Here is a 26,576-nt window from a genome sequence, read left to right as displayed (position 1 = left end):
ATTGTCTGCTAGCTGTTACTTATAAACAAAATGATTGGGCTATCATGTCAACCTATTTTCACAATAAAATTTGATGACAGAATAAGGTAGAATGATGTAACAAGGTATCTTAGAGCCCATAGGATGGTAAAGATAAGAAAATGCATATGAAAAACAAATGATTTGGAGAAAGATAGTATAACCAAGATGAGTGAAAGTATAAAACTGCATGCAGTCTCTAATTTAACAATTCTATTGCTCAGTATGAATTGTAAGCTGTTTAAGTGGAATTCAAAATGGAAGTTTTTCCACAGAAACAAAACAGGGCTAGGTTCCAAGGCAACCTACATGGGCCTATGAATTTAGATTATCCAAGGAGGACACCTAACTCAGAATTCAGCAGCATCTCTTTCCCCATTTCATATGACTAAATGTGGAGGTAAGAAGGCAAGATGCTCCTCAAAGGTATTGTTAAATTTCCTTTATCTATAAACCAAAACTGCAATTCCTTATACCACTTTGACGATGACATAAAAGAAAGCACCTCCCTAAATTGTCCACTTCCTATTACTCCACGTTGAGAAACGAAAGGAATTTACTCTTCCTAAGGGCACAAGCAAGGGTCCCAGAGTTCAGTTCCTCCAAGCTGGTCCCATTACATATTGGTCCTAAAACAGAATCATTCTGAAAACAGATCATGGAAAATTATGCATCTCTGTGTGTGCACATGTATGGGTGTGTGCGTGATAAAATACACATCACATAAATTTACCCTTTTGTCATTTTTAAGGGTACAGTGCAGTCGCATTAAGTACAGTTACACTGTTATATAAACAAAATCATGTTTCTTATCCTGGATCCCCAAGGATTCTGCAGGCTGCCCATGGTATGCTTTCATTTGTACAGTAACATATTTTGCTCCACACACTTGGAGCACCTGCTCCACAGACTTGTTTGCTGTAGCCTGGCCCGTGGTATAACCTGGGTGATTAAATTGCTAAACTGATTAAATTACCCTGAAGACCAAGTTGTCTCAGGTCCTGTGCATTCAACTTGACATGTCAACTGTGAAATGCTTGTGTTCTAGTGGAATTAAAATTTACAATCCTCCCACGATTTTTTTTTTCTTTGAAACAATGTCTCACTCTATTACCCAAGCTGGAGTGCAGCAATGCAATCATGTCTCACTGCAGCCTTGACCTCCTGGGCTCAGGAAATCTTCCAGCATCAGCCTCCCAGGCTCAAGTGATCCTCTCACCTCAGCCTCCTGATAGCTGGGACTACAAGCACACTATGCCCAGTTAATTTTGGGGGTTGTTTTTATAGAGATGAAGAAATTTTGAAGCCACAGCAGTCCTTTACACAATAGAAAATGCTCAACCACAGAAGAATTCTTCATTTATGTTACCACCATCGCTATCTATACTTCACTATGAGCCACATAAAATTAAATGCTTTGTTCAAATAATTAAAACTCAACTAATTTTCACAATAGACATACAGCATACACCTGGCCCTCTATACCTGTGGGTTCCACATCCGTGGCTTCAACCATTTGTGGATTGAAAATATTTTTCTAAAAAATTGTGTCTGTACTGAACATGTACAGACTTTTTTCCTTGTCATTATTCCCTAAACAATACACTAACACAACTATTTACATAGCATTTATATTGTATTCGTTATTATACAATAACTAATCTAGAAATGATTTAAAGTATCCAGGAGGATGTGCTTAGATTTTATGTAAATACTATATCATTTTGTATCAAGGAATTAAGCATCCATGGATTTGGGTATCTGCAGCAGGTCCTGGAACCAATCCCCCATGGATACCAAGGGACGATTGTATTTATCAATAGATACCTAGCATAATAGCTTTTGTCCTCATCAGCAGATATAGAACATAATAGCCTTTGTCCTCATAAGCAGATATGAAATATAACAGTTTTTGCCCTCATCAATCTGCTACATAAGGCTTATCCTTGCAACAACCAATTTTCCATTGTCCCTGCTACTTACTAATTTTTCAAAATGTTACAGCATTTGAGTGAACCTCGGACATTGATGCACTACCACAAAGCAATCAATATGACAAAATTGCACTTGAACATTACTATTATTTGTTCTTCAAGGCATACACATACAAGAACAGCAGTTCATGCAAAGCAAACTATCAATTTCCCTCTAAATTTGTAAGCTGGTTTCTTAACAGAGATATATTGTTTTGTAAATGAGAAAACACAGGTGTCTCAGGATTCCTTCTCCTCTCCTATGGCTAAACTGCTAAAAAATGGAGATCTTTCTTGCCCACATACTCAGTACCATGGCTAAGAGCACTCAAAGAACACTGACTTTAGACTATCAGGAAAGGATATATGGTCCCCAACTTACAAAAGTTTGACTTACAACTTTTCTGGTTTTTTTTTTAGCTTTAAAAGACCATTTATTAATTTTAAGTATTTATGACTCATGGGTTAAAATATTTATCAATTTAATACCAATAGGTTATTTTGTTTGAAAGAGGCTTCAACTGTTATCTTCACCACTTTTATTACCAATGGGAGAGAATTCGACGTTACCTTTCTAACTTTTTACATTCTCTTTTGTAGATGTTTTGAACCACAGTATCTGGCTATCTTAAGAAATATCAATGACAGCCCATTAACGGGCTTTCCAGAAAGTTTCCCATGACTGAAAAGTAGTCCTACTGACTTTCTTAGCCACTACCACATTCAGCTCGTAAATAACCTGTTGTGAGAAGCACATTCCAATAATGATGATGTTCAGTGACATCAAGTGTATACCAATATTATTCCAGCGAAAAAGCTTAGATACTAACAGTGTTTAAATAATTGAAAACTAATTGGAATCCCTTCCAGAAATACAGTGGGGAACATGGAGGCACAGCAAAGATTATTTATAATGTATGAAGGAGACCCGATACTTACTTACACCTAAATAACAAACAAAACCCCCTCCAGGCTAAATAGTTCTTTTGTACACATTTTATTGAAGCCCAAATGAAAATATTTTAAAGCTTTAAGAAAATTACCATAAATTACTTTCTCTATAATTTGTGTCTTGCATGGTTCTAAAAAGTTCACAATGCTGTAATTTGTTAATTTTATGTGAAGTTGTTTTTAAAATATCTCCATGCATATCTTGTTGACTTTTTTTTTTATTATTATTTTTTGAGATGGAGTCTTGCTCTGTCACCAGGCTGGAGTGCAGTGGCTCAATCTTGGCTCACTGCAACCTCCACCTCCCAGGTTCAAGCGATTCTCCTGCATCAGTCTCCCGAGTAGCTGGGACTACAGGCCTGCACCACCACGTCCAGCTAATTTTTTGTATTTTTAGTAGAGATGGGGTTTCACCATGTTGGCCAGGATGGTCTCAATCTCTTGACCTCGTGATCCTTCTGCCTTGACCTCCCAAAATGCTGGGATTACAGGCGTGACCCACCACGCCTGGCCTTGTTGACATTTCTTTAACTCACAAATAAACACCTTGACATGTTGTCTAGAGAAACTGCTCCTACATATTTATTAATTATGGAGAATTCAAGCAATTCTGAGTTTTTATAGCATCCTCAAACTGAAAAAGCTTCAAAATTAGCCATTTTTTCTTAATTATTTATGTATTTAAGAAACAGAGACAAGCTCTTGCTATGTTGCCCAGGTTGGTCTAAAACTCCTGGCCTCAAGCAGTCCTCCCGCCTCAGCCTCTCACAGTGCTGGAATTACAAGCATGAGCCACTGTGCTCAGCTAAAACAAGCCAATTCAATGCCCTTAAACAATCAAAATGTAATGCTAAGGAAAATAAAACAATACAAGCCAAAACTGGAGTGCAAAAGCAAAAACCTTTTTGCTATAGATTTGTGAACTAATGGGATCCTTTCCCAAGGGCATGCTAGAAATATAAAAAATGAAATGACAAAAACTTCCCATGTTTCTATCCTTCATTAGGCAACTTCTTATCCTATTTCAGTTTCCTGAAACATCCCTGGTTAAGACTCTTGTGATTAAAAAGACAAAAACAAGTGTTTATACAAGTCCATCAGATTCCTCATTAAAGCTGAAGTCACACACCCAGACACCGGTGGTCTGAAAGATGGTAGCCAGTTGGATCAATCTATTCTTTGGTGAGCAGATCAAGAGCTGACCTTACATTTAGAGCATGTTTAGAATACCAGATGTAATCCAGGGTGTGCCTGCCCTCCCCTGGGGTCCAGATCTTCCTGGTAGTATATGGGGGTTCTGACTGCCCACCAGCACTTAGAGGCTTGTAGGCACTGTTCAGGTTGAGGCTGGAGGAAGCAAAGTGTTTCTAGGCCTCTTGTGTTGGTTCTGCATTGAAGTCCCCTCAAACAACAAGGGGAATCTTGGCCCTTCAGTGACATTTTGCAGGTTCTGAAGAAGGTCACAGCCTTGAGCTGATGAAAACCACTCCCAGCCAGTGTGTGCTTTTACATGGGTGACACCGATGCAGAACTGTTGGTCTGACTCCTTGCACTCTAGGAACTGTGCAATGGCCACCCGATTAGTTTTCAATGTCATGGCCATCAGCCTAATATTGGCACTGTTCACTAGCTTGATTTGGTTTTGGAGGAAAAATTAAGCACAGCTGTCTGGTCCACTGTTGTGTTCTATACCTAGACAAGATGACCAGGGCTTGGGGGAAAAAAAATGTACCTTGATAGCCCAGCCTCCTGAGGAGTGGTTGGAAGGTTTCAAAATACTGTTCTACCTCTTGGAGGCACAATATATCAGGCTGGTAGAATAGGATTTCTTCTAGCATGAGATGCTTCCTTTCTTCTCACTTGGGTGCTTCAACAGGGCATTGTACAAAGCTGTCTTTGTCTTTCCAAGAGCTTGGACGAAGTTGTTCCATTGCATGACTCTAATAGGTAGGTAGTTACTGGAGTCTGTCCCCAGATCCACAAAATCTCTCTGGAACCAGGGAGGTTAAGTATCCAGGACAGCCCTGCATTCCTCAAAAAGCTGCTCTTTAGGATCTATGGGCTCCAGATGTTCTAGGTCAGGTAATAGCAAACACTCTGGGTGCAGGAGGCAGCACTGCTGTTCAGTGTCTTGGCGAGAGCACTAGAGTCTGCTCATACGATTTCAATCGTACTTCGACTACCCATACAACCGTTCTGCTTTTCACCTTCTCTACAGTATTAAGTTACATGATATATTCAACACTTTATTATAAAATAGGCTTTCTGTTAAGATGATTTTGCCCAGATCTGAGCATATTCAAGGTAGGCTAGACTAACATGTTTGGTAGGCTAAATTTATTAAATGCATTTTTTACTTAATAGGTTCAACTTACAATGGGTTTGTTGGGATGTAACCCCACTGTAAGTCAAAATGTATCTGCACTGATTCATTCACCTTGAGTTTAATAGGAGGGAAATACACCTGGACGATCCTAAGAACATAGCTTGCAGGACAATTACTGCACAGAACGAACCACCAAATGAGAAGACCCCCTAAGAGCACTAGAATGGCAAGCTCTACTAAGCAAATATACTGATCATTTTTCAAGCTGTAGTTCTATTTAAACCAATTTGCACTGCAGTTCATTTCACAGAAATTACTTCATAGCTTCAGGAATCCCCTGTGAAATCCTAAATACCAGCACTACAAATTTAAACTTAACTTAAAAATAATGAACTAATCACTGAACCAGCATGTCTTCATATATACCTGCACTAGACTGGTTTTGCTTAACTCACAGGCTGCCAGTTATTTTATTAAAATTCAACACAAGCTCCATTAAAGGACAATAGAATTAGCTACACAATTAAGATACAGAAGACAGCATTAAAGCAGTAACACCAGGAGTTAAAAATTTTTAAACTGGCTTGAACAGTTAAACTGGTGAATAAACCAGCCAGTTGTGTGGAAGAAACCCTGAGGCATTAATAGCAGTATCTGGTTCCTACAAACCTTTCTTAAGCCCCGTGTTTTCTTATCTATCATCACATTAGAATTTAACATTCCTGAAAGCCAAGTAAGGGCAAAGACCCTTTTGCCAAATTTAGTTGGAAACACTAAACCAAGTCAAGGTCACACTATTAGTGAAGTTTACTACAGTCCTCAGCACAATGTAGGCAGTCATAGGTATTAAGTGAACGCTGATTTAAGATAATGCCTCCAGCCTCATAACTAATCATAGTACCCTTTATTATCAATATTCATTAGCTATCATTACAAGATGCTCACTGTACTGAGCTCAGAACTGTATGAATAGCATTTAAATTAATTCTAACAACAATTCATTAAGTAACGTTATTAACCTCATTTTACAGATATTGAAACTGAGACTTAGAAAAGCAACTTGCCAAAGTCACTCAGTATGTCAGGAGCCTGAACTTGAATTAAGAGTTTGATTCAACAGCCCTGTTCTTAACTACAGTTGACCCTTGAACAACATGGGGGTTAAGGGTGCCAAACCCTTGTGCAGCCAAAAATCTGTGTATAATTTTTGACTCCCGCAAAACTTAACTACTAATAGCCTACTACTGACCAGAAGCCTTACTGATAATATAAAGTCAATTAACATAGATTTTGTATGTTATATGTAATAGATATTTTTTATACAAACATCAGGAACAATATATATGTTATATTCTTACAATAAAGTAAGCTCTCAGAAAAGAATATGTTAAGAAAATCTTAATGAAGAGAAAATAAATTTACTATTCATTAAGTGGAAGTGGATCATCATAAAGGTTTTCATCCTCATGATCTTTATATTAGTGGACTGAGAAGGAGAAAGGGGAGGGGTTGGTCTTGCTGTCCCAGGAGTGGCAGAAGCAGAAGAAAATCTGCATGTAAGTAGACCTCTGCAGTTCAAACCTGTGTTGTCCAAGGGTCAACCGTACTACCCACTCCTGCCTTCTAAGCCACTGAAGTTGGTGCATGAGCTAAAACCCATGCCACTCCAGAAAGAAGTGCTCAGAAAGATCAGCAGACTTACGTTTTCATAAATTCATTCTTAGTAGACTCATGAATTTCAGTCTTAATTCACTCATTTGGAAAAAGTTACACTACAATCCCTCTCTCCACTGATACAGCTGTAGTATAGGTAACACAACTTAGCACATGTTAAAATGTTACTCAAATGAAAATATTATGGGGTTATTCTGATCTACTAGCTAGTGATCTCTCTGTAACTATCACACATCAGGATCACGCTACTATGTTCATATCTGTAATAGAATAGAAATGTAATCTGACATCACCACAGAAGTCTTCTCACCTAGTGGTTCTCAAGGAAAGGAAAGTAACCTGTGGACCTTTCCCAATTCTGATTTGTCTTCAAGAGGAATTTGTCAGAATGAGGTGCACAAAGCAATGAGACGTGTTCTACAGATGATTCTACTGCACACTCTGGCTAGGAAATCACCTTAGTACTGTGGTCTAGAATATGTAAACTTAGGAATTAGTATGTTCGAATTGAAATCCTTTCTCAGCTACTTACTGACCATTAGAACTAGGGCAGCAAGCTATTTACATTCTGTAAACCAAGCAGTCACTGCTGTGCATATAAATAAGCCCTAGTTATTACTTGCAATAAACCTTAGTTACAGAATCCGTCTGAATTGAAGTTCCTGAATGTAGCAGAGTAGCCTAGTCCAGTGCTGTTAATTCAATAACTCTAACAACGAGCCCAAATCTGCTTCTTTAAACTTATCCGCCGTTATTCTAAAGCAAAACATATTCACTTCCTGTTTGACATGAACTTATTAACCCATTCCTAATTGCATTACAAGAGTTTAAACATCAGCCATACCACTTAAAAAAGAAAAAGCCATCTTTTCCCGATGATTAAACTACTAAAGAATAGATGGTACAAAAAGGTTTGCATTTCAATAGAACTAGCTTTATTTACTTATTTATTTATTTAAACAAAAGAAATGGTTTAAAAGCAAATGCATATATGTACCAAGGGATGGACACGACCTGGTACTTACAAAGGAGCTGCTGTGTCATAATGGAAACAGCATATTAGGAGAAAAATAGTATTTCGTGTGCTGTCTGCTTGAGTAATCAATCTGGAGATGCAAGTTAACCGAAGGTGCTCTGCCAAGCCATCAGCGTGAGGAAAAAAAAAAACCACCAGAAGTTGCCTCCAGATAACTATGTAGTGGCAGCATGATAACTGGCATCAACTCACGGTCTTCTCATTTTCCCCATTTTCTATAATTTTCCTCTTCTTTTCATCTATTTTTTTCTTGAAGATATTATTTCGGTAAAACTGAAGCTCTTTGATGCTTTCACTAATGTCATCAAGTGCCCTATAAGCAAACATACCACAATGAATGAACTGTTCAAAACTAGGAGATGAAAATCATTTTAAAAGTGCAACTTTTAAAAAACGACTTAAGAACAATGGGTGCTACTGTAAATGTCACTGTCTAGCATCATCAAAAGTAGAACATTTCAGAAAAGCAATTTTCTTTAAATGCTTTGTTTTTTAAAAACTTTTGACAAAAAAATTTGTAAAATACAAAAGATTAAAGTTTCCCAAATTGTTCCATAAGATGGTGACATGTTCCACAGGGAGAAAAAATAATTCCATGGTCAAATAAGTTTAGGAAAAACTAGATTAAACTTTTTACTGAAGTAAAAAGTTGCAAAGCATTTAATATACTAATGTGTATTATGAATTCCCAAAAGGAAGTTGTCCTATATTTCTAATATATTTATTAATTTTCTAAAATTAATAAATTTTAGCATTTCCAAAACTTAATCGACCACATTTGTGGAATACTTATAAACAGCTCATGGAACACAGTTTGAGAAACACTGCCCAATACTTGATGATGTCCCTGAACAAAACAGACTGACACACTCGAACATAAGTCATGACTCAGTCATCATAATAAACATCAATTATCAAACAGTACCTAACAATACCAGAGGATCTACCTCCTCTCTCATGCTGATTTGTGCTATAATCAGTGGCAGCCTGCCTCCATTTAAGAGCCTTTCTTTTCTTCCAATATGTTGTTTCTCATCTGTTGTAGTCTGAGAAATCAGGTAACCAAGATTATTAGAACAGTGTGCAAGTAAATCAATAAGCTCTGAATCATGGACCAAGGGCCACTTCTAGAGAATCCCCTGCACAAATTTTAGTGCAAGAGTTTTATGACAATTATTTGTGTGGCTAAGGCAACCATCTGCTTTCTTCCCAGGACTTGGATATATGTCAGAGCTGAAGCTGCCAAAATTATAGCCTCTGGCTAAATAAAGGCAGACAATCTCTTATCCACAAAACTGAAATCCAAAACATACCTGAAAACCCACAGTACTTACATAACCTATTATGTAGCAAAACCTGAGCAATCTTAATGTGAGGCTATTGACAGTCATTAGTTATGCCATTTGGTGTGAATATATACATGTTTCACTGCAGAATACCTATGTGTTTTATTATGGGCTGCTTCTCAAACCTTGTTAGGGATGCTACAAGATAATAAACAATACAGATGTAGTATCACCTTTCTAAAATCTGAAAAATTCTGAAATCCAAAACATACCCCAGTTGTTTCAGATAAGGTAGTCTAGGCCTGTATGCCTGTGATACAGTCTACATACACTCAATAAAATAACATAAGAATGCCAGACTCTTTAGGGATTGGTCTTTCTCTATTTGCCTACAACTGCACAAGGTACATCGTAGGGGTTCAGTAAATGGTTTAATAAATGCTACCCTTAGAAGCCAGCTGCTAAACCTCCCATCAGGTTTCATGTTTCTCCTGAAAGACTACAAAATCAAAAAGAAAAGAACCAGTACAGGACACATGAATATACAAGATCTTTAAATTCCTTCTCTGCTTGTACCTAAGGCTACAGACATAAGAGAAACAATCAGAAGAACTATAACAACTGTCAAAGTAGGGAACTATATTATACAATCGCACACAAAAAGTGTTCTAATTTCAAAAGGCTGCAAGTCCATATCCTCTGTGGGAAGAAAGTTAACACGGTTCATTACTAGAAAGATTACAGATTGTTTCATCATACCTATAAACCAAGCTATCTAAGAGTTTTAAAACAGCAATAAAGGCTAAATATCCCTCTGAGAATGGAACACTGGAATCCTGACCAGAATTCCTAACAGTAAAAGAATGTTATCTTTATGCTAGTTGAACTTTATCTTTTCCCCGAGAAAAAAGAGTTAAGGGACATTATTTCAAGCAGTCAGGAATTTGGGAGTTAAGTGTGTGTTAGACTGGAAAACGCTTGGTAGAACTCAAACTTACCTATGAGAAGCAGCCTTCTTTGGTGCAAATTCATATTCTTCTGGATACCAGCGTCTATACACAGCAGAAATGGAACTCTCAAAGGAAGCTGTCTCAAATACACTGAACAATTACCTCCTTCAAGTAATCCATTAACATTGAAAATGGCATTTGAGTCATGATTCTCAAGTTGCTTCTTTGCCGGAGCCTCTATCTTCCACCCTCTCCTCTCTTTCTTCTATATATTTTCTATGAGCAAGCTCACCAGTGCGTAAGACTGCTAAATCTGGAAATCCAGCCCAGCCCTCCCTAGAGTTTCTGTCATGGATATGCAACTGCCCACTAGATATCTCCATCTAAAAATCTACCAGACACTTCTAATTCAACATATATCAAAACACACCCACCATCCTCAGCACCTCCCCTGCCCCATCCACCATATCTACTCTTCCTCTTCTCCTTTTTATTTGAACACTGCCATCATCCACCAAAGCTGCTCAAACTAGAAACATCAGAATCACATTATACCTCTTCCTTTTCACACCACCTCATTCAAACACTGAGTGTCTGTCAACTGACCCTCTCACATTTTTATCATACAAGCCCTTCATTTCCATGCCCTGCCCTTTCTCCAGTTCATTCTTCTCTCCAAGATGGCAGAAAAGGCTCCTTTCTATCTCTCTACCACTTTCGAATCAGAACGATCGTATCACTCACTCTTCTACCTACACTTTCTCAAAGGAACCCCATTTACACTTTCTCAAAGGAACCCCATTCCTTGCAAGATTATAGTGAACTTCACTGGCATGGTGTGCAAGCCCTTGAGGCCCTAGAACCACCTCCCACCTTCTCCAACCTCATGCTTTGCACTCCAGCATTAATGAATGGTTTGGGATTCATTCAATACATTTCGCCTTAGCTTCCTCCTCCCTCACATTCTTATACTTCTGTCTGCTCTCTCTGAATGCTCCCTCCTCAATAAAATGCCTGGAAGACTTCCACTCTTCTTCACATCTCAATTTCAAAGCTATTTCCTTGCTACGTAAAGGTTTCTCTGACTCCCCATTCCTCTTGCTCCAGCACAGTTAGATGCTGCTTCCCTTGTGACCTCAGTAGTCCATATGCACATTTTCTCTATAGGAGTCATCATAGAGTATATTTTTAGGGTGTGTTTTTTACACATATGTCGATCCACTACTTTCTAAAGTACTTAAGAGCTTTTCATCTATATGTTCCCAGTCAGAAGACTTCCATATAATACTAATCAATCCAGAAAATGTATTGAGCATTTATCTTGTGCCAGGCATTGGCTTATTTACTGGGAACAGGTCTGACATTGTTTCTCCCAATTCTCACCAGTCCAGGATAAGTTAAGGTCCTATACAAGCAAGAATGGGATGAGGAAGATATGAACCCACTTGGCAGCCTTAGTTCTACAGCTCTATCCAGTTACTTTCCACAAATTCTCAATTAAAACATGCTAAATGAGGTAATTTAATGGATCCTAAATATAGCCCTTACCTGCACAGTTCTTTAACAGTGCTCACATCAATTATTCTATAATGAAGATGTTTCATGAACTGGGGCATGTATTTGTCAAGAAACTTCTTATCTTCATGAACTGAATTTCCTAGAAAGACATGAAGCATACTGCATCTCTATATTTCTAGTAGTATACAACAGGATATCAAAATTCATAAAATGTATTTGAAATGGAGATGATTTTTTAAAATTCAAACAATTCCTAAAAGCACCTCTATATTTCTAAATCAGGTTTGGGTAAATGTGATTAGCTTACAAGTACAGATTTCCAAGTACTTAGTCAGTTTGGCTCATTATAAATTTGTAAATGACCTCTCATGAACGGAAGGACAAATCTATCATTCCACATGCTTGATGCAATGCACAAATCTATTTGTTACTTTTTAAGGTCACCCCAGATATGCAAACTTTCTCCCAGTGTCACAAAATTCACACCACTAACACTAAAAATTTAACTGAATCACATATGTAGATAAACTTTTATTTACAATCCAAATTTTTAAACAAATCATATGCATATTTATGTTTCCAAAAAGTAACTTATACTAAAAACACTAAATTTTAAATGAGACCTTTAAAGTAAATATCAGCCACATTGGCTGGCGGAAACATTTACACAATATACGCTCTAGTACTTAATGCCAAAACTTATTTTTATAAATGTTTAAGAACAGTATTAGCTAACCACATCGACTTACATATACAAAGGCACATATACCTTCAGAGAAACATTAACTTCCCTCTGGCAATGTCACCCTTTTAAAAATCCTGGTAGAACAGGTCTGGTCTCTTTAGAAAGTCAATGTCACAGGGGAAAAATAATAGGTGGAAAGTTTTACATTAAGAGACTAAAGAAATATAACTAAATGAAATGCACGAGCCTTGACTGAATCCTGGTTCAAAAACAAATATTTTGGGGAACATCTAATGTGGACTAGATATCATATGATACTGAATAATGTTTAATTATCTTCAATGCAATGACATTGTATTACATAAGAAAATGTCTTTATTCTTAGGAGATGTTTGATGAAGTGTTTAGGAATGAAGTGTCCTGATGCGTGCAATTTCCTTTAAAATGTCCAACAAAAAATAGGTAAAACAAACATGACACAAGGTTAACAATTACTAAATCCACTCCTCTGTGCATGTGAAATTTTTCCATCATAAAAATATGGGGGAAATCTTTATTGAGTAAGTTTGTGTCTCCCAGATCTCATGTCAGGTTTCAGGGCATTTTCCCAATACTCATGCTGTAAACTACACAGAGAAACTTCAACAGAAAAGTTAAGATGTGTAACCCAAAGCAGGGTTAAGTGGAAGACATGGATGGGCTCGGCTGGTCTTTCTGGAACTGCAGTCTCTTGAACCACTACATATGGAAGACTATAAGATACACATAGGATTGGATTTTACCTGCAAGTGGACAGAGCCCTGGAGGAGTCTGCTGTCGTACAAAGGACAGAAATTCATACTCTGCCTGCTGCAATGTAATTGTACTCTCCTTCACTGCCTTGGTAAGGCCAGACTGCAAGAGAGAATCCCCAGCCCCCCACCAAAAACACATGTGAAGTCAGTTTTCAAAGGCATCCAGAAATGAAATTTCACTTTTAAAATGGGCAAATATAACCACAAATAGACCATTTTTAGAGCTCAAGTTCAAATTGCAACTGCCATCTTTGCACCATTTTTTTTCTTAAAGAATCCAAGCCAACTTAGTTATGATCCTGACTGTTAATAGCATGTCCACAGTCAAAAAAGATGGTGTTCAAAGTCCAAGGATATTAACCTCTGGGAAGAAACAACTATAACAGGAGAGCAGCAATCCCCCTTCTCTGAAAGTTGATGTCTAACCTTATCCAAAAGACTGACTTGAGTAATACTTGACAATCCACAATGCGTTCGCGACAGACTGAATGTAGGAGAGAAAAAAAAGAGGACATTCAGGAGAAGATGATCTCGAGAGGTCCCAAAGATGAAAAGTAAACAAGCAAGCAGTTTCCCAGGCTTGCCATGCGATCTTCTCTAAGCCTTTTTAAAATACCATCCAACAATGGTATCGGATTCAGGTGTGGGAGCAAAAAGCTTGTTACTGATCCCCAAAGCAGCAATCCTGTTATTTGATAATGTTACCTTCCCGTGATGCTCCTTACACCAATCTGACATGCTGTCCAGCAACTCATCTGGTTGTTTTATAATCAGGTTAGGACCCTGTGGATGGGAAATGCCATCAGTCACCAAGAACCAACAGGAATAACCTTACTTTCAGAGGGAAAGCTTAAGCTGTTTTAAGGACTAAATATACACATCAGAGAAAGTAAGAGATAAGGATACTTTAAAAGTGTTCCTCCTTCATTCCAGCACTGTTCATTAAGGCAAAATAGAACACACGAACACACACACACACCCCACTGAAAACTCAAATCCTACAAATAGACGACACAGACATCTATCAAGGGTCAGCAAACTATGGTCCCACACTTCAGCTATTCTTTAATAGCTAGAAAGCTAAGAATGATTTTTACATTTGTAAAAGATTGTTAAAAAAAAAAATATGACGAGAACATATGACTGCACTCAAAGCCTAAACAATTTAATAATTTGCCCTTTCCAGAAATGTCTGTCAACCCTTGATTATGAGTTCATTTTGAAAAGTGTCTAGGCCAAGCATGGTAATCCCAGCACTCTGGGAGGCCGACGTGGGAGGATCACTTGAGGCCAGTAGTTCAAGACCAGTCCAGGCAACATAGCAAGACCTCATTTCTACAAAATTAAACAAAAAAAAAAAAAAAAAAAATAGGCGGGCTTGGTGGCACACCCCTACAGTCCTAGCTTCTCAGGAGGCTGAGGCAGGAAGATCACTTGAACCCAGGAAGGAGTTCGAGGTTACATTGAGCTACATGCCACTGCACTCCAGCCTGGGTGACAGAGTGAGACCCTATCTCTTAAAAAAAAAAAAAAAGTATCTATATTGCAGGTGAAAAAAACAATTGCAAAACCATATATGTATAGGTATGATTTCATTTACACTTGTTTTAAAAAAAAAAACACGCATTTATATAAGCATACAAAATATCAAGACAATACATAAATTTGGAGTAAGAAGGAGCAATAGAACAGGACAAAAATCCAATAGTTTACTACACACATACTTTGGATAGTTATACTGTTTAACAGTATTTTTATATTTAAAAAAAAATTTAAAGAGGTAATTGTTGATATCCGAAACAAAGTAGCCCTCAAATTCTCAGCTCCATTTCATAGAACATCCAAGTGTGAGTCTCTTAGATAAGTCCTGGCAGTTAACAGTAGCTACGGCATTAAAGCAAGTCACCTTAGCTTCTCCCTCTGTAAGATAGTGATAATAATAAACTGTACCCCGTCCCTCACAGAAATGTTAACAGGATAAAAGAAATTATAGATATGAGCTCTTTGAACTCTCTGGTAGAAAAGTATTCTATAAATCCAAGGTATTATTACTACTAAGGTGGTAAAAACAGTTCGCAATCACTGAAAGAAATGGCTAGAATTTAATTAAAATACACCTGACATCCTACTACTAAAAAGGAGGTTTAGCCAAACAAGAAAACTGGTGTTGGCAATCTCTGCGAAGAAACAAAAAATTTTGCTCGGATAACAGATGTTTTATGATAGTCACGAAGGAAAAAGAAAACCCAAACCTATGAAAATGAAAAAAAAAACTCATACTATTAAAAAAATACTAACAATGATGGAAAAATCAAACTACTACAGATCTAATGCTAGATACCCATTCTAGATCCCAATTTAGCAAGCCAAGGGACCACATCTACAGAAAAATTTTCAGAGTAGGATGCCTGCTCTTCTACCAGCATAAAATATTTTTCTCAGACTCTTATAAAAGAATAAAACATACTGCAGAACTGATAGCCCCTAAGCCTTTTTTTTTTTTTTAACATCTTTATCCTCATCTGACTTAGTCCATTTACAAATGCTGCATTCATCTGCAGCTGTGTGAATACATACCCAAATTTCCTCTAGGGTACATATCAACCTACCGGTCCATTAAACTGTCAGTATTTCACATTATATCAACAGTCTAAAGGAAACACTCTTCTTCAGCCAAGGGTAAGTTAGGCTGGTAAAATAAAGACACTTCTCTTCACTGTTCATCTCCAGTAAATCCCAAGTAACAGAAAAAAACAACCAAATCTAAAACTCAGGGTTTTATTTATACAAAGTTAAAAAAAGTTGTTATGATGAGAAATACAAAGTCTCATGATTCTCCTACAGCTGATATGTGGGGAGGATAAGCCTGGTACTCCACAAACGCAGTCATTCATCTAGAAATACATCCTCACCTCTTTTACCTACACAGCAAAACAAACAAGTGTTAACTGCAGATTTACGAAATTTATCCAGTGCCAGTAACATATCAATGCTACCCTCTAGGAACTTATTTTAACAAGACTCTCTTTTCCACAAACATCCCTACTTTGTTCCTATTCTGGAGTTTCTGGCTCTGAATACTGCTGACAGTATAAAACAGAATTATTCAGGGTCAGGGATTTCACCCCCTACCAGATGGTGTCACATCCTTATTAAATGCTTCATGAGTGGCTGAAATGCAGCAGGTGTGTTTTGTTTTGCTAAATGTTTCTGTTGGAAGTAGCATGCAGAAACCTTAATCATGCCCAATCTGTCAACGAGAGAACACTTTATGGGTGTGCATTAACAGAAATTCTAAAATCTTAATACTGATCTAGAAGAATCACGTCCTAGTTGAAAAGGCAGAATTGTAAATATGGAGTCAAGTTAATGTCAAGGTTATGATATAAAGACGCAAACATTGGCACGAGTCACCAAATCTGATGGGAGGAGAGCTGGCTGTCCTACTCGTTAGGAGCACCTTACTGAGACAGCCTGAGTTAAACTATTGGCTCCCCCGATAAATAGCCACTGGGGCCTCAGACAAATTACCCAACATCTCTATGCTCAAGTGTCCTCATCCATCAAATGAGCATTATAACAATAAATAACTTATAGTTGCTGTGAGAACTAAGAACAAAGACATGTAAAGCACACAGAAACTGTACCTGGCATACAGTAAGCTCTCAGTAAACGACAGAATTTATGTTTCTGTAAATTTCTGGCATGGTTAATTAAAAAATAATGTTTAATTTTTAATTTTCACTAGGCTGTGAGATGGATTACTTTGGTTCTAGTAGCACCCCTACCATTACCTAGCACATTACCTTAACCCATATAGACCTCAACTTTCTTATTTTTTAAATAAAGAAGCTGGAAAAAATGATGGTTATATTTCCAGTGCCCTTTAAAAAGTATGACTGTATTACATGGCATCACGTACTTCAGCCAAAATGTTGAGATCAGAGTCAGTTATCAGACAGGCCATCTCAATAATCTGGTCCTTCTCAATGTCCAATCCTGTCATCTGCAATTAAAAATAAATATATAACACACACAAAGCCATCATTCTGGCCTCTTTTACCCAAGTTTATTTCACAGGAATTCCGTCAAACATAGTCAGCTTGTAATCCATAGCCGAAACAGAAGAGAAGAATGCTCCTCGGGCAACTACTGAAGGTACTAAACACGAGTCCTCGTTTATTCAACAAACATTTACCAAGGGCCTGCTATTTGTCAAGCACTGAGATTCTACTCTGGGACAGATGCAAAGTAAGTAAAACTGAGTGCTGACATCACTCAATTTTGGAAGAGTTGGATAACTACCACCACCACGTCTCTGCAGAGTTTACAAAGTTTTCACATTAATTACACTACTTGATCTTCACAATCTAATGGAAAAACTACTGTTATTATCCTCACTTTATATAAACTGAGGCTCAACGGAGGGAGGAGCCCTTGTTTCGGGCATGGAAAGCCTGAAGGGACAGGAACTGGGTTTTGGTCCCAACTCAGACTCTCACTAACAGCACGACCTTGAATGAGTTGAATCCTTTCTGTGGGCCTCAATGTTCTCACTTATGGAATGAGGGGTAAGGCTGAGTCATCTCCGGAGTCCCGTCTGGCTCTAACAACCTAGGGTCCTTTAAGGATTTAGTTGGGGGAGGCTGGGAACACAGCCGCTGCCCCCGCCCCCACTCCAGTGACCCAAGCCCAGAGACGCCAGAGCGTTAGGAAAAGTCCACATCTGGGCGGAGGGGTTGGGAGGAGAGGAAGCCACACGGCAGACTCCTCCCTTGTGGAAAGAAGCCCTACAGCGCAGCACGGCGCCCAACACCCGCAGGACTCCTGCCTCCAGACTTGCCCTGCGCCGCCCCTGGCCGGCCGCGCTCACCTGCCACACCTGAGACCCAGATCCCCGCCGCTCTCCCAGGACAGGCTCGGCTCCTCAGTTCCACGCGCGAAACCTGACTCGCCTCCCCGACCTCACTCACCTCCAGGTCCACCCAGACCATCCGCTGAGCCATGCTCTCCCCTGCCGCCATGGCTGCGCCACCTTCACGGACACCTCGCGCCCCGAACCGTCCGCGACTCCCACCTACACCCCGCAACAGCCTGGAGCCCAGGGAGCCGCCTAGCATCACCCGGGACCAGCAGCCACGGCCCCAGTTTCGCAGCCGGCGCTGGCGCAGGCGCAATAGTCGCTAAACGTCGCAAACCCGCGGGGAGGCGCACGAGCTGAAACCACACGTCCCAGCGTGCGGTGCGCCGGCTCGCCCTCAACAGCCCGGCTTGGCTGCCGAAGGGAATGATGGGACTTAGAGTCTCACCTGCGGTTGCGACCGGATGCCCCACCCCCGCCACGTGTTTTTCGGGTGTTACTGGACGCGCTTGTTTTTCACTGCTAAGTTTGTTTGCTTCCAGGAGTTATTTCCTGAGTTTTGGTTAGTTGTAACCGCGCAGTTAAAAAGAACTCTTACTTTGGTTGGTTGGAAAAGATCTGATTATCTATGTATGACATTTTTTTCATGTATCTCTTTCCTTCTTTGCATTTCTTTTTCTTTTTTTACTTACCTGCCCCTCTATTACACAAACTGGATATTTTCCTCGTTTATTTGGGACCAAGAGGCAGTGTGCTTTTGGGGGCCAGAAGGCCATTATCATCAAATCGTTTAGAAATATTTAAATAAGATCTTGTCTGAGAAACCATTTAGCACGTATTAGGTGTTCAGTCAAAGTTAGTTACCTTCCTTCATTTTCTTATGGGAAAGGGGTCCAGATCCAGACCCAAAGAGTGGGTTCTTGGACCTCCTGCAAGAAAGAATTCAGGGCAAGTCCATAAAGTGAAAGCAAGTTTATTAAAAGTAAAGAAATAAAAGAATGCCTACTCCATAGGCAAAGCAGGGGCATGGGTGACTGAGTATATTTACACTTATTTCTTGATTATATGCTAAACAAGGGGTGGATTATTCCTAAGTTCTCCGGGAAAGGGGTGGGCAATTCCCGGAACTGAGGGTTCCTCCGCTTTTAGATCTTGTAGGGTAACTTCCTAAGGTTACCATGGCATCCGTGAACTGTCATGGCGCTGGTGGGAGTGTCGTTTAGCATGCTAATGTATTATAATTAGTGTATAATGAGTAGTGAGGATGACTAGAGATCACTTTGTCATCTTGGTTTTAGTGGGATTTGGCCAGCTTCTTTACAGCACCCTGTTTTGTCAGCAAGGTCTTTGTGACCTGTATCTTATGCTGACCTCCTATCTCTTCCTGACACTTAGAATGCCTAACCTCCTAGGAATGCAGCTCAGTAGGTCTCAGTGTTATTTTACCCAGCCCCTATTCAAGATAGGGTTACTCTTCAAATGCCTCTGACAATTTGGCCAAGGATTATCCCTTATTCCTTATGAAACGCGGCCTGCATTTCAGTTCAGCTGTTAGGTGTCTGCATGATGATAACTTGCTACTCTGTTCTTAAAAGTTCTCAAAGTTAAATTTCGTCCTCCTATAACAAATCTATGCAGCAAACTAACTTAAAATGAACTAAAACAGTTCTGCCTGCTCTGCCATCTTCTTTGGCTTTGATCCAGGTGTCTTTAATCTCCTGCAATGACAGCTATAATGTCTAGCATTTCTAGGAGTCCAGGTGGCCAGCATCAGGACCTTTAGGCCCTGGTGTGTCAAATTTTGTGAGTCTCTTAAATCTTGGCTATTCAGTAACAAATTTGTGGCAGAGTGCCACTTTGTCACAAATGTCAATCTCAGCTTTGAATTATAACCTTTATGTATTTTTCTGAAAGCCATATTGCTACTCATTACAGAGCTTGTGGTCCATCCTACCTGGTGAGCTGGTTGTATAAGAGAGAAACTTTGTTGCCTAATTGGAGCTTTAAGGAAACTGTAGGGTACTGGATTTCACCTTCTACTGATTTTGTGTACCCAGCCCACCACCTGCAAGGGCCTAGAGAAACTCTTTGAATGGTCCTCAAAAGGTATACACAGATTATACACATAAAGACTTACTGTGCACAATGCGTATATATTTTACCTGCGTTGCCTGATGTCACATTGTTTTGCTATACCTTTTTACTCATTTGTAGCCTACTTTATAAAAAATGGTCTGCATTTCTTCTTTAGTTTTTTCTTAGCTTTAACTTGATTCATAGAAAGTAGAGTCAGTTGAGGCCGGGTACGGTGACTCACACCCATAATCCCAGAACTTTGGGAGGCTGAGGCCAGGAGTTCAAGATCAGCCTGGCCAACATACTGAAACCCTGTCTCTACTAAAAATACAAAAATTAGCTGGGCATGGTGGCGCACGCCTGTAGTCCCAGCTACTCGGGAGGCCGAGGCAGGAGAATTGCTTGAACCCAGGAGGCGGAGGTTACAGTGAGCTGAGATCGTGCCACTGCACTCCAGCCTGGGCAACAGAGCAAGACCCTGTCTCAAAAAAAAAAAAAAAAAAAAGGTAGAGTCAGTTGAAGTACAGAAAACTTTATCAATTGGGCTTTTTATTATCTTCTTAAAGTATTATATATTTAAGATTTTAAAGAATACCATTTTTTTCAGTTTTACTACTGGGATAATGTTTCTAACATGACATGGCTAAGGACACAAACCCTTCCCTCTTTTGAGAGATAACTACTTTTTTACATATTTTTTAATTTTTATTTTTTAAATTGTGATAAAATATAGATAATATAAAAATTTACAATTTTAGCCATTTTCCATATAAAGTAGGGGTCCCCAACCCCTGGGCTGCAGATCGGTGCAGACTGGTACCAGTCTGTGTCATGTTAAGAACGGGGCTGCTCTGCCAGAGGTGAGGGGCGGGGGGAGCAAGAATTACCACCTGAGCCCCGCCCCCAGTCAGATCAGCAGTGGCATTCAATTCTCATAGGAGCACAAACCCTGTGTTGTGAACTGTGCATGCGAGGCATCTAGGTTGTGTGCTCCTTATGAGAATCTTACTAATGCTTGATAATCTAAGGTGGAACAGTTTCATCCTGAAACCATTACTCCCCCACCCCCATCCATGGAATAATTATCTTTCATTAAACCGGTCCCTGGTGCCAAAAAGGCTGGGGACCACTGGTATAAAGCATGGCGGCATTAAGTACATTCACATTGTTGTGCAACCATCACCACCATTTATCTCCAGAACTTTTTCATCTTCCCAACTGAAACTCCATCCCATTAAACATTAACTCCCCATCTCCACCCAACCACTACTCCCAGCCCCTGGCAACCACCATTCTACTTTTTGTCTCTAAGAATTTGACTACTCTATGTACCTCTTACAAGTAGGCTTATGCAGTATTTGTCTTTTCATATCTGGCTTATTTCACTTACTGTCATCTCAAAGTTCATCCATGTTGTAGCATGTGTCAGAATGTTCTTCCTTTTTCAAGCTGAATAATATTTCATTGTATGTTATGTATCACATTTTGTATCCATTAATCCATTAATAGACACTCTTGTTGCTTCCACCCTGTGGGTATTGTGAATATTTACACGGTTTTTAATTTTAATTTTAATTTTTATATTTTATTTTATTTTTGAGACAGGGTCTCACTCTGTCACCCAGGCTGGAGTTCAGTGGCATGATCACAGCTCACTGCAACCTCCATCTCCTGGGCTCAAGTGATCCTCCCACCTCAGCCTCCCAAGTAGCTGAGACTATAGGCACAGACTACCACACTGGGCTAATTTTTGTATTTTTTGTAGAGGTGAGGGTTTACCATGTCGCTCTGGCTGTCTCGAACTCCTGAGCTCAAGCAATCCACCCATCTCAGCCTCCCAAAGTTCTGGGATTACAGGCATCAGTCACTGCTCCCAGCCCTAATTTTATTTTTTAATGCTCCTTTCTTACCAGTGACTTTCCCAGCCCAGTTTTGTTCTTCCCAACTTCTGAACAAAGATCACTGTGATAATCAATCCACAAGTGACCACCCACTTCCCTGGTCCCTCTTTAGAATTATCCCAAATTGTATCTTTAAAAGTCCTTCTCAGCCAAGCATGGTGGCTCACACCTGTAATCCCAGAATTTTGGGAGGCTGAGGTGGGAAGATCACTTGAGACCAGGAGTTTGAGACCAACCTGAGCAACAAAGCAAGATCTCCTCTCTAAAATAAATAAATTAACTTAAAAATTAAAAAAAAAAAAAGAATTATCCAGGTGATATAGTTTTGATCTGTGTCCCTGCCCAAATCTTATGTTGAATTGCAATCCCCAGTATTGGAGGTGGTACCTGGTGGGAGGTGATTGGATCGTGGGTGTGGATTTTCTCATTAAGAGTTTAGCACCATCCCCTTGGTGCTGTCCTCATGATAGTGAGTGACTTCTCGCAAGATCTGGCTGTTTAAAAGTGTGGCACTTTGCTATCTCTCTCTTGCTCCTTCCCTGGCCATGTGACATGCCATTACCCCCTTTGCCTTCTGCCATAACTGTAAGCTTCCTGAGGCCTCCCCAGAAGCAGATGCCATCATGTTTCCTGTACAGCCTGCAGAACCATGAGCCAATGAAACCTCCTTTCTTTATAAATTACCCAGTCTCAGGTATTTCTTTATAGCAGTGCACAAATGGCTTGATACAAAAAATTGCTACCCAGAGTGGACCGTGGCTATAAAGGAACCTAAAAATGTGGAAGCAGCTTTGGAACTGGATAATAGGCAGAGGTTGGAAGAGTATGGAGGGCTCGGAAAAGACAGGAAGATGAGGGAAAGTTTGGAACTTCCTAGAGACTGGTTAAATTGTTGTGACCAAAATGCTGATAGTGATATGGACAGTGAAGGCCAGGCTTAGGAGATTTCAGATGGAAATGAGGAACTTATTGAGAACTGGAGCAAAGGCCATGCATCTTATGCCTCAGCAAAGAGCTTAACTGGATTGTGTCCATACCCTAGGGATATGTGGAAGTTTGAATGTGAGAATGATAACCTAGAGTATCTGCTGGAAGAAATTTCTAAGCAGCAAAGTGCTCAAGAAGTGACATGGCTACTTCTAACAACCTATGCTCAGAGGTGGGAGCAAAGAAATAAGTTGGAACTTATATGTAAAAGGGAAACAGCATAAAAGTCAAGAAAACCTGCAGCCTGGCCATGTGGTAGAAAATAAAAGCAGCCTCGAGACATTGCTCCTTATATCCAGCTGCTTGGGCTCCAACCACCACTCTAAGGGGTGGAATGATATAGTTTGGATACATGTCCCCACCCAATCTCATGTTGAATTGTAATTCCCAGTGTTGGAGGTGGGGCCTGGTGGGAGGTGATTTGAACATGGGAGTGGGTTTCTCGTGAATGGTTTATCACCAACCCCTTGATGCTGTTCTTGTGACAGTGAGTGAGTTCTTAAAAGATCTGGTTGTTTAAAAGTGTGTGGCACTACCCACTCCCTTGCTCCTGCTCTGGCCATGTGATGTGCCTGCTCCTCCTTCACCTTTCGCTGTGATTGTAAGTTTCCTGAGGCTTCCCAAGAAGCAAAGCAGATAGCAGCATCATGCTTCCTGTACATCGTTTAGAATCATGAACCAATTAAACCTCTTTATAAATTACCCAGTTTCAGGTATTTCTTTATAGCAATGCAAGAACAGCCTAATACACCTGGCATGGCGACACATGCCTTTAGTCCCAGGTGCACAAGAGGCTGAGGCAGGATGATCGTTTGAGCCCAGGAGTTAAAGGCTGCAATAAGTCACGATCACCCCACTGCACTCCTGAGTGACAGAGTGAGATTCTGTCTCTGGAGGGGAAGAAAAGGAAAAAAAGGAAAAAAGTCCTTCCCTACTTTCTCTTAGGAGAGGCCCCTGGTTCCTCATGTTAACTGTTACAGGAAGTTCATAAACCAAACATTGTTACAATTATGTTCTTTGGGAACTTTATCTGATATACTTTATCACCATTCTATTAAACTAGAGTTTAATTTACAGAATATATTTATTTTATACTTTTATAGTACTAGCATAGAGCCATGTACTAACGTTGGCAGTACTGGTTAGTGGTCACCAAAGTATTAAAACTATCTCAGGCCTATAAACTGTCCTGTGGTTTAAAAGCATTTAAAAATATGCAGTAGGTATCTAATGAATACTCACTGGTTAATAATGATATCTCTTCTCTTCCTGTTTTGTGAAACTTTATCTTGATAAATGTTGATATAAGGGTTTATTGCTGATAACTGATAACTGCTGTTTACATCCCTGCAATGGTCTGGGAAGGAATAAAGGATAACAGATCTTTTGGCTTTACCTTCTGTCGCTGTAAAAATGCAGGATAAAAATAGTAGCCAAACTTGTAATCTTCAAAAATCCACCTTGTACAAAATGGATACTCTAAAAGTTTTTATGAAATTTGAATTGCATTTCTTCTCAATTCAGTTCAACAAAGAAGTACTGAGTACTTAGTGTGTATACAACACTATGCTAGACTACAACAATAAAAAAATACATCTGTTAAACTGATATTTATTATACTGGACACTATAGGTATTTAAGTATTTATGAACTTGGAGTTGTTGCTTTTACAGATAAGGAAACACCTTTAACTTTCCCATCTGTAAAAATGGGTTATATGATTATTAAATAAAAGCATATAGAACACTGTATACATTACATAATAGGTGCTCATTTGCTTTGTTTCTTTAAGCAAATAGGAGATACAAGACAATATAAAGGAGATGGTGCCAATGCTTTAAAGAATTATAAAGTGCTATAGGAATAAAGGGAAAGGGGATTCATTTTGACTGAAGAGATACAGGAGGATGAAACTGGGTTAGCTCTTGAGAGAAGAGAACTATGACAACAATTGCTGTGAGTAACAATATCCCAGACCGATAGAATACCTCGGACCTAAGCAACTAGGATGATTGTGCCTTTAAGTGAAAGAGAAGAACAGGAAGAACAGGTGAGAGTTGATGAGTTCAGTTTTGGAAAGACTGAAATTGTGTTTCCAGAGGGAGATCTGCAAGGGGATATCCAGCAGGCAGCTGGAAAGAGGGCAGGGATAGAGACTTGTGCTTAGAAGGCAACTACATAGAGAAGATACCTGAAGCTATGGGAGGTAAAGCGATTGCAGGTTGTCTAAAAATTGCAGCTATAGACCCATCTTAACCTTGAGGATTTTATTTCTTGCAAACTAATTAGCACATAAAGCAGATCCTCAATTTAATTTGTGCATGTCGGCACATATAGAACAAATTGTTCATGAAGCAAGCCCACCTAAAGTCTATTTCTTGGAAAAGTAAGGAGTGCCCTGGGAGAAAACTCAGCTAAAGGAAAAATCAGCCAGAAGCAAAGAGCATGGTACAGCATTATAGCTAAGTTGGAGGGAGAGAGAGAATAATTCTGACAGCACAGCAACTATCACGTTGATTTGTCGCCTAGCCTAGTCCTTACTGGACTCATGTCTAAGGCCAATGGCAGACAGAGAGCTGCAGGTTTTCTAAAAGGGCTTTTTCAATAAAAAGCACATGTAGTAATGTATCACACAACACTGATTGAGTTCTCTGGTAGCACAATTTTTAAAACAGACAAAACTGATGCAAGGCAGTAGCAGGAATGGGAAACAGAGAGGAATGTTTCCTCTTCACTTTTGATATTTCCTTCCATGTGGAGGAAGTGCCTCTAGCATAACATTCCTGGCCCCTTGCACCTGGCTTCTCTTGTTCTCCTGTAAAAAGGTGAAGTAAACATCAAGATTTGGGACACAAATTAGACATGGGCAATCTAGCGCCATCTTTATTTTTCTCACCACTTCTCACTAAAGGAAAAATCCAACTACATCCTTGCTCACTTCACCAGGAACCACACTGAAACAGTGGCATTGTGAGAATTCTAGTATACTTGCCAACCAAAGCAAAGACAGTGTCCTGACAGGGAAACTTTTTAGGAATCCTAGAAATGCTTGGGCAGGAGGCTTTGAGAGAGCAGTTATCCTGTGTTATTCAGGTGGGGGACATCAGAGAGTTATTTCTGTCAATGTGATATCATACACTTGCACCCACATGCTATTGAGATTTAACCACCTCCCATACTACCAACTTACCTGGTAATGTCTAGGTGTCTTGATAACAAGCTTGAATCAATTAGTAATTCGCATTGCAGCCAAATTCAGACAACTCTATCATTTTGAAGAGTCCCGTTTTAATTCCATGAGAAATTATGACATCGAACTAGAGTAATCTAAATGATTATTGGACAAAAGGAGATAGGTGTGAATAAAGATTTAGTGCAGGCCATGTATAATAAAAAAAGACAATAGGCTTTGGAGACAAACAAAGCTGAATTCAAGCCCTATCTCAGCTACTTTATATCTGTATTTCCTCAAACAGGTTGACGCTTGCAAACTAATTAGCATATAAAGTAGATCCTCAATTTATGTGTACATGTTGGCAC

The 26,576-nt window shown here is 39.4% G+C and overlaps 1 protein-coding gene and 1 pseudogene across 3 annotated transcripts; both read right to left on the bottom strand.

Moving 5' to 3' along the window:
• Positions 1 to 4,026: 4,026 nt before the first annotated feature.
• On the bottom strand, positions 4,027 to 7,986 carry LOC129008741 (nocturnin-like; annotated as a pseudogene).
• REXO2 (RNA exonuclease 2) lies at positions 7,855 to 26,365 on the bottom strand. 3 transcript variants are annotated; one of them, XM_063671473.1, is made up of 9 exons: positions 26,227 to 26,363; positions 24,279 to 24,393; positions 18,185 to 21,677; positions 17,134 to 17,217; positions 13,917 to 13,994; positions 13,200 to 13,311; positions 11,763 to 11,871; positions 10,263 to 10,316; positions 7,855 to 8,291 (listed from the first exon to the last, which is right to left on the bottom strand). In XM_063671473.1, the coding sequence occupies exons 3-9, from the start codon at positions 18,329 to 18,331 to the stop codon at positions 8,162 to 8,164; spliced, it is 714 nt and encodes a 237-aa protein (XP_063527543.1). In that variant the 5' UTR covers positions 18,332 to 21,677; positions 24,279 to 24,393; positions 26,227 to 26,363; the 3' UTR covers positions 7,855 to 8,161. The 3 variants fall into 3 exon arrangements, with proteins under 3 accessions (XP_063527543.1, XP_063527542.1, XP_054294011.1); XM_063671472.1 differs by lacking the exon at positions 24,279 to 24,393 and having other exon boundaries at positions 26,227 to 26,365; XM_054438036.2 differs by lacking the exons at positions 24,279 to 24,393; positions 26,227 to 26,363 and having other exon boundaries at positions 18,185 to 22,326.
• Between the last annotated feature and the right edge of the window lie 211 nt (positions 26,366 to 26,576).

The sequence above is a fragment of the Pongo pygmaeus genome, chromosome 9 (assembly GCF_028885625.2).
Source record: "Pongo pygmaeus isolate AG05252 chromosome 9, NHGRI_mPonPyg2-v2.0_pri, whole genome shotgun sequence".
Taxonomy (NCBI): Eukaryota; Metazoa; Chordata; class Mammalia; order Primates; family Hominidae; genus Pongo; species Pongo pygmaeus.
Note: the sequence above shows the minus strand (reverse complement) of the source record. Positions and strands in the feature narration are given on the sequence as shown.

What these genes read in the sequence shown, in the direction of transcription:
- REXO2 (XM_063671472.1), bottom strand. Translation starts at nt 18,331, where the DNA reads ATGCTAGGCGGCTCCCTGGGCTCCAGGCTGTTGCGGGGTGTAGGTGGG. An exon ending in TGGTCTGGGTGGACCTGGAG is followed by an intron (nt 17,218 to 18,184) that starts GTGAGTGAGGTC and finishes TTTTAATTGCAG; the next exon opens with ATGACAGGATTGGACATTGA. An exon ending in GTAAGGAGCATCACGGGAAG is followed by an intron (nt 13,312 to 13,916) that starts GTAACATTATCA and finishes TCTCTCTTGCAG; the next exon opens with TCTGGCCTTACCAAGGCAGT.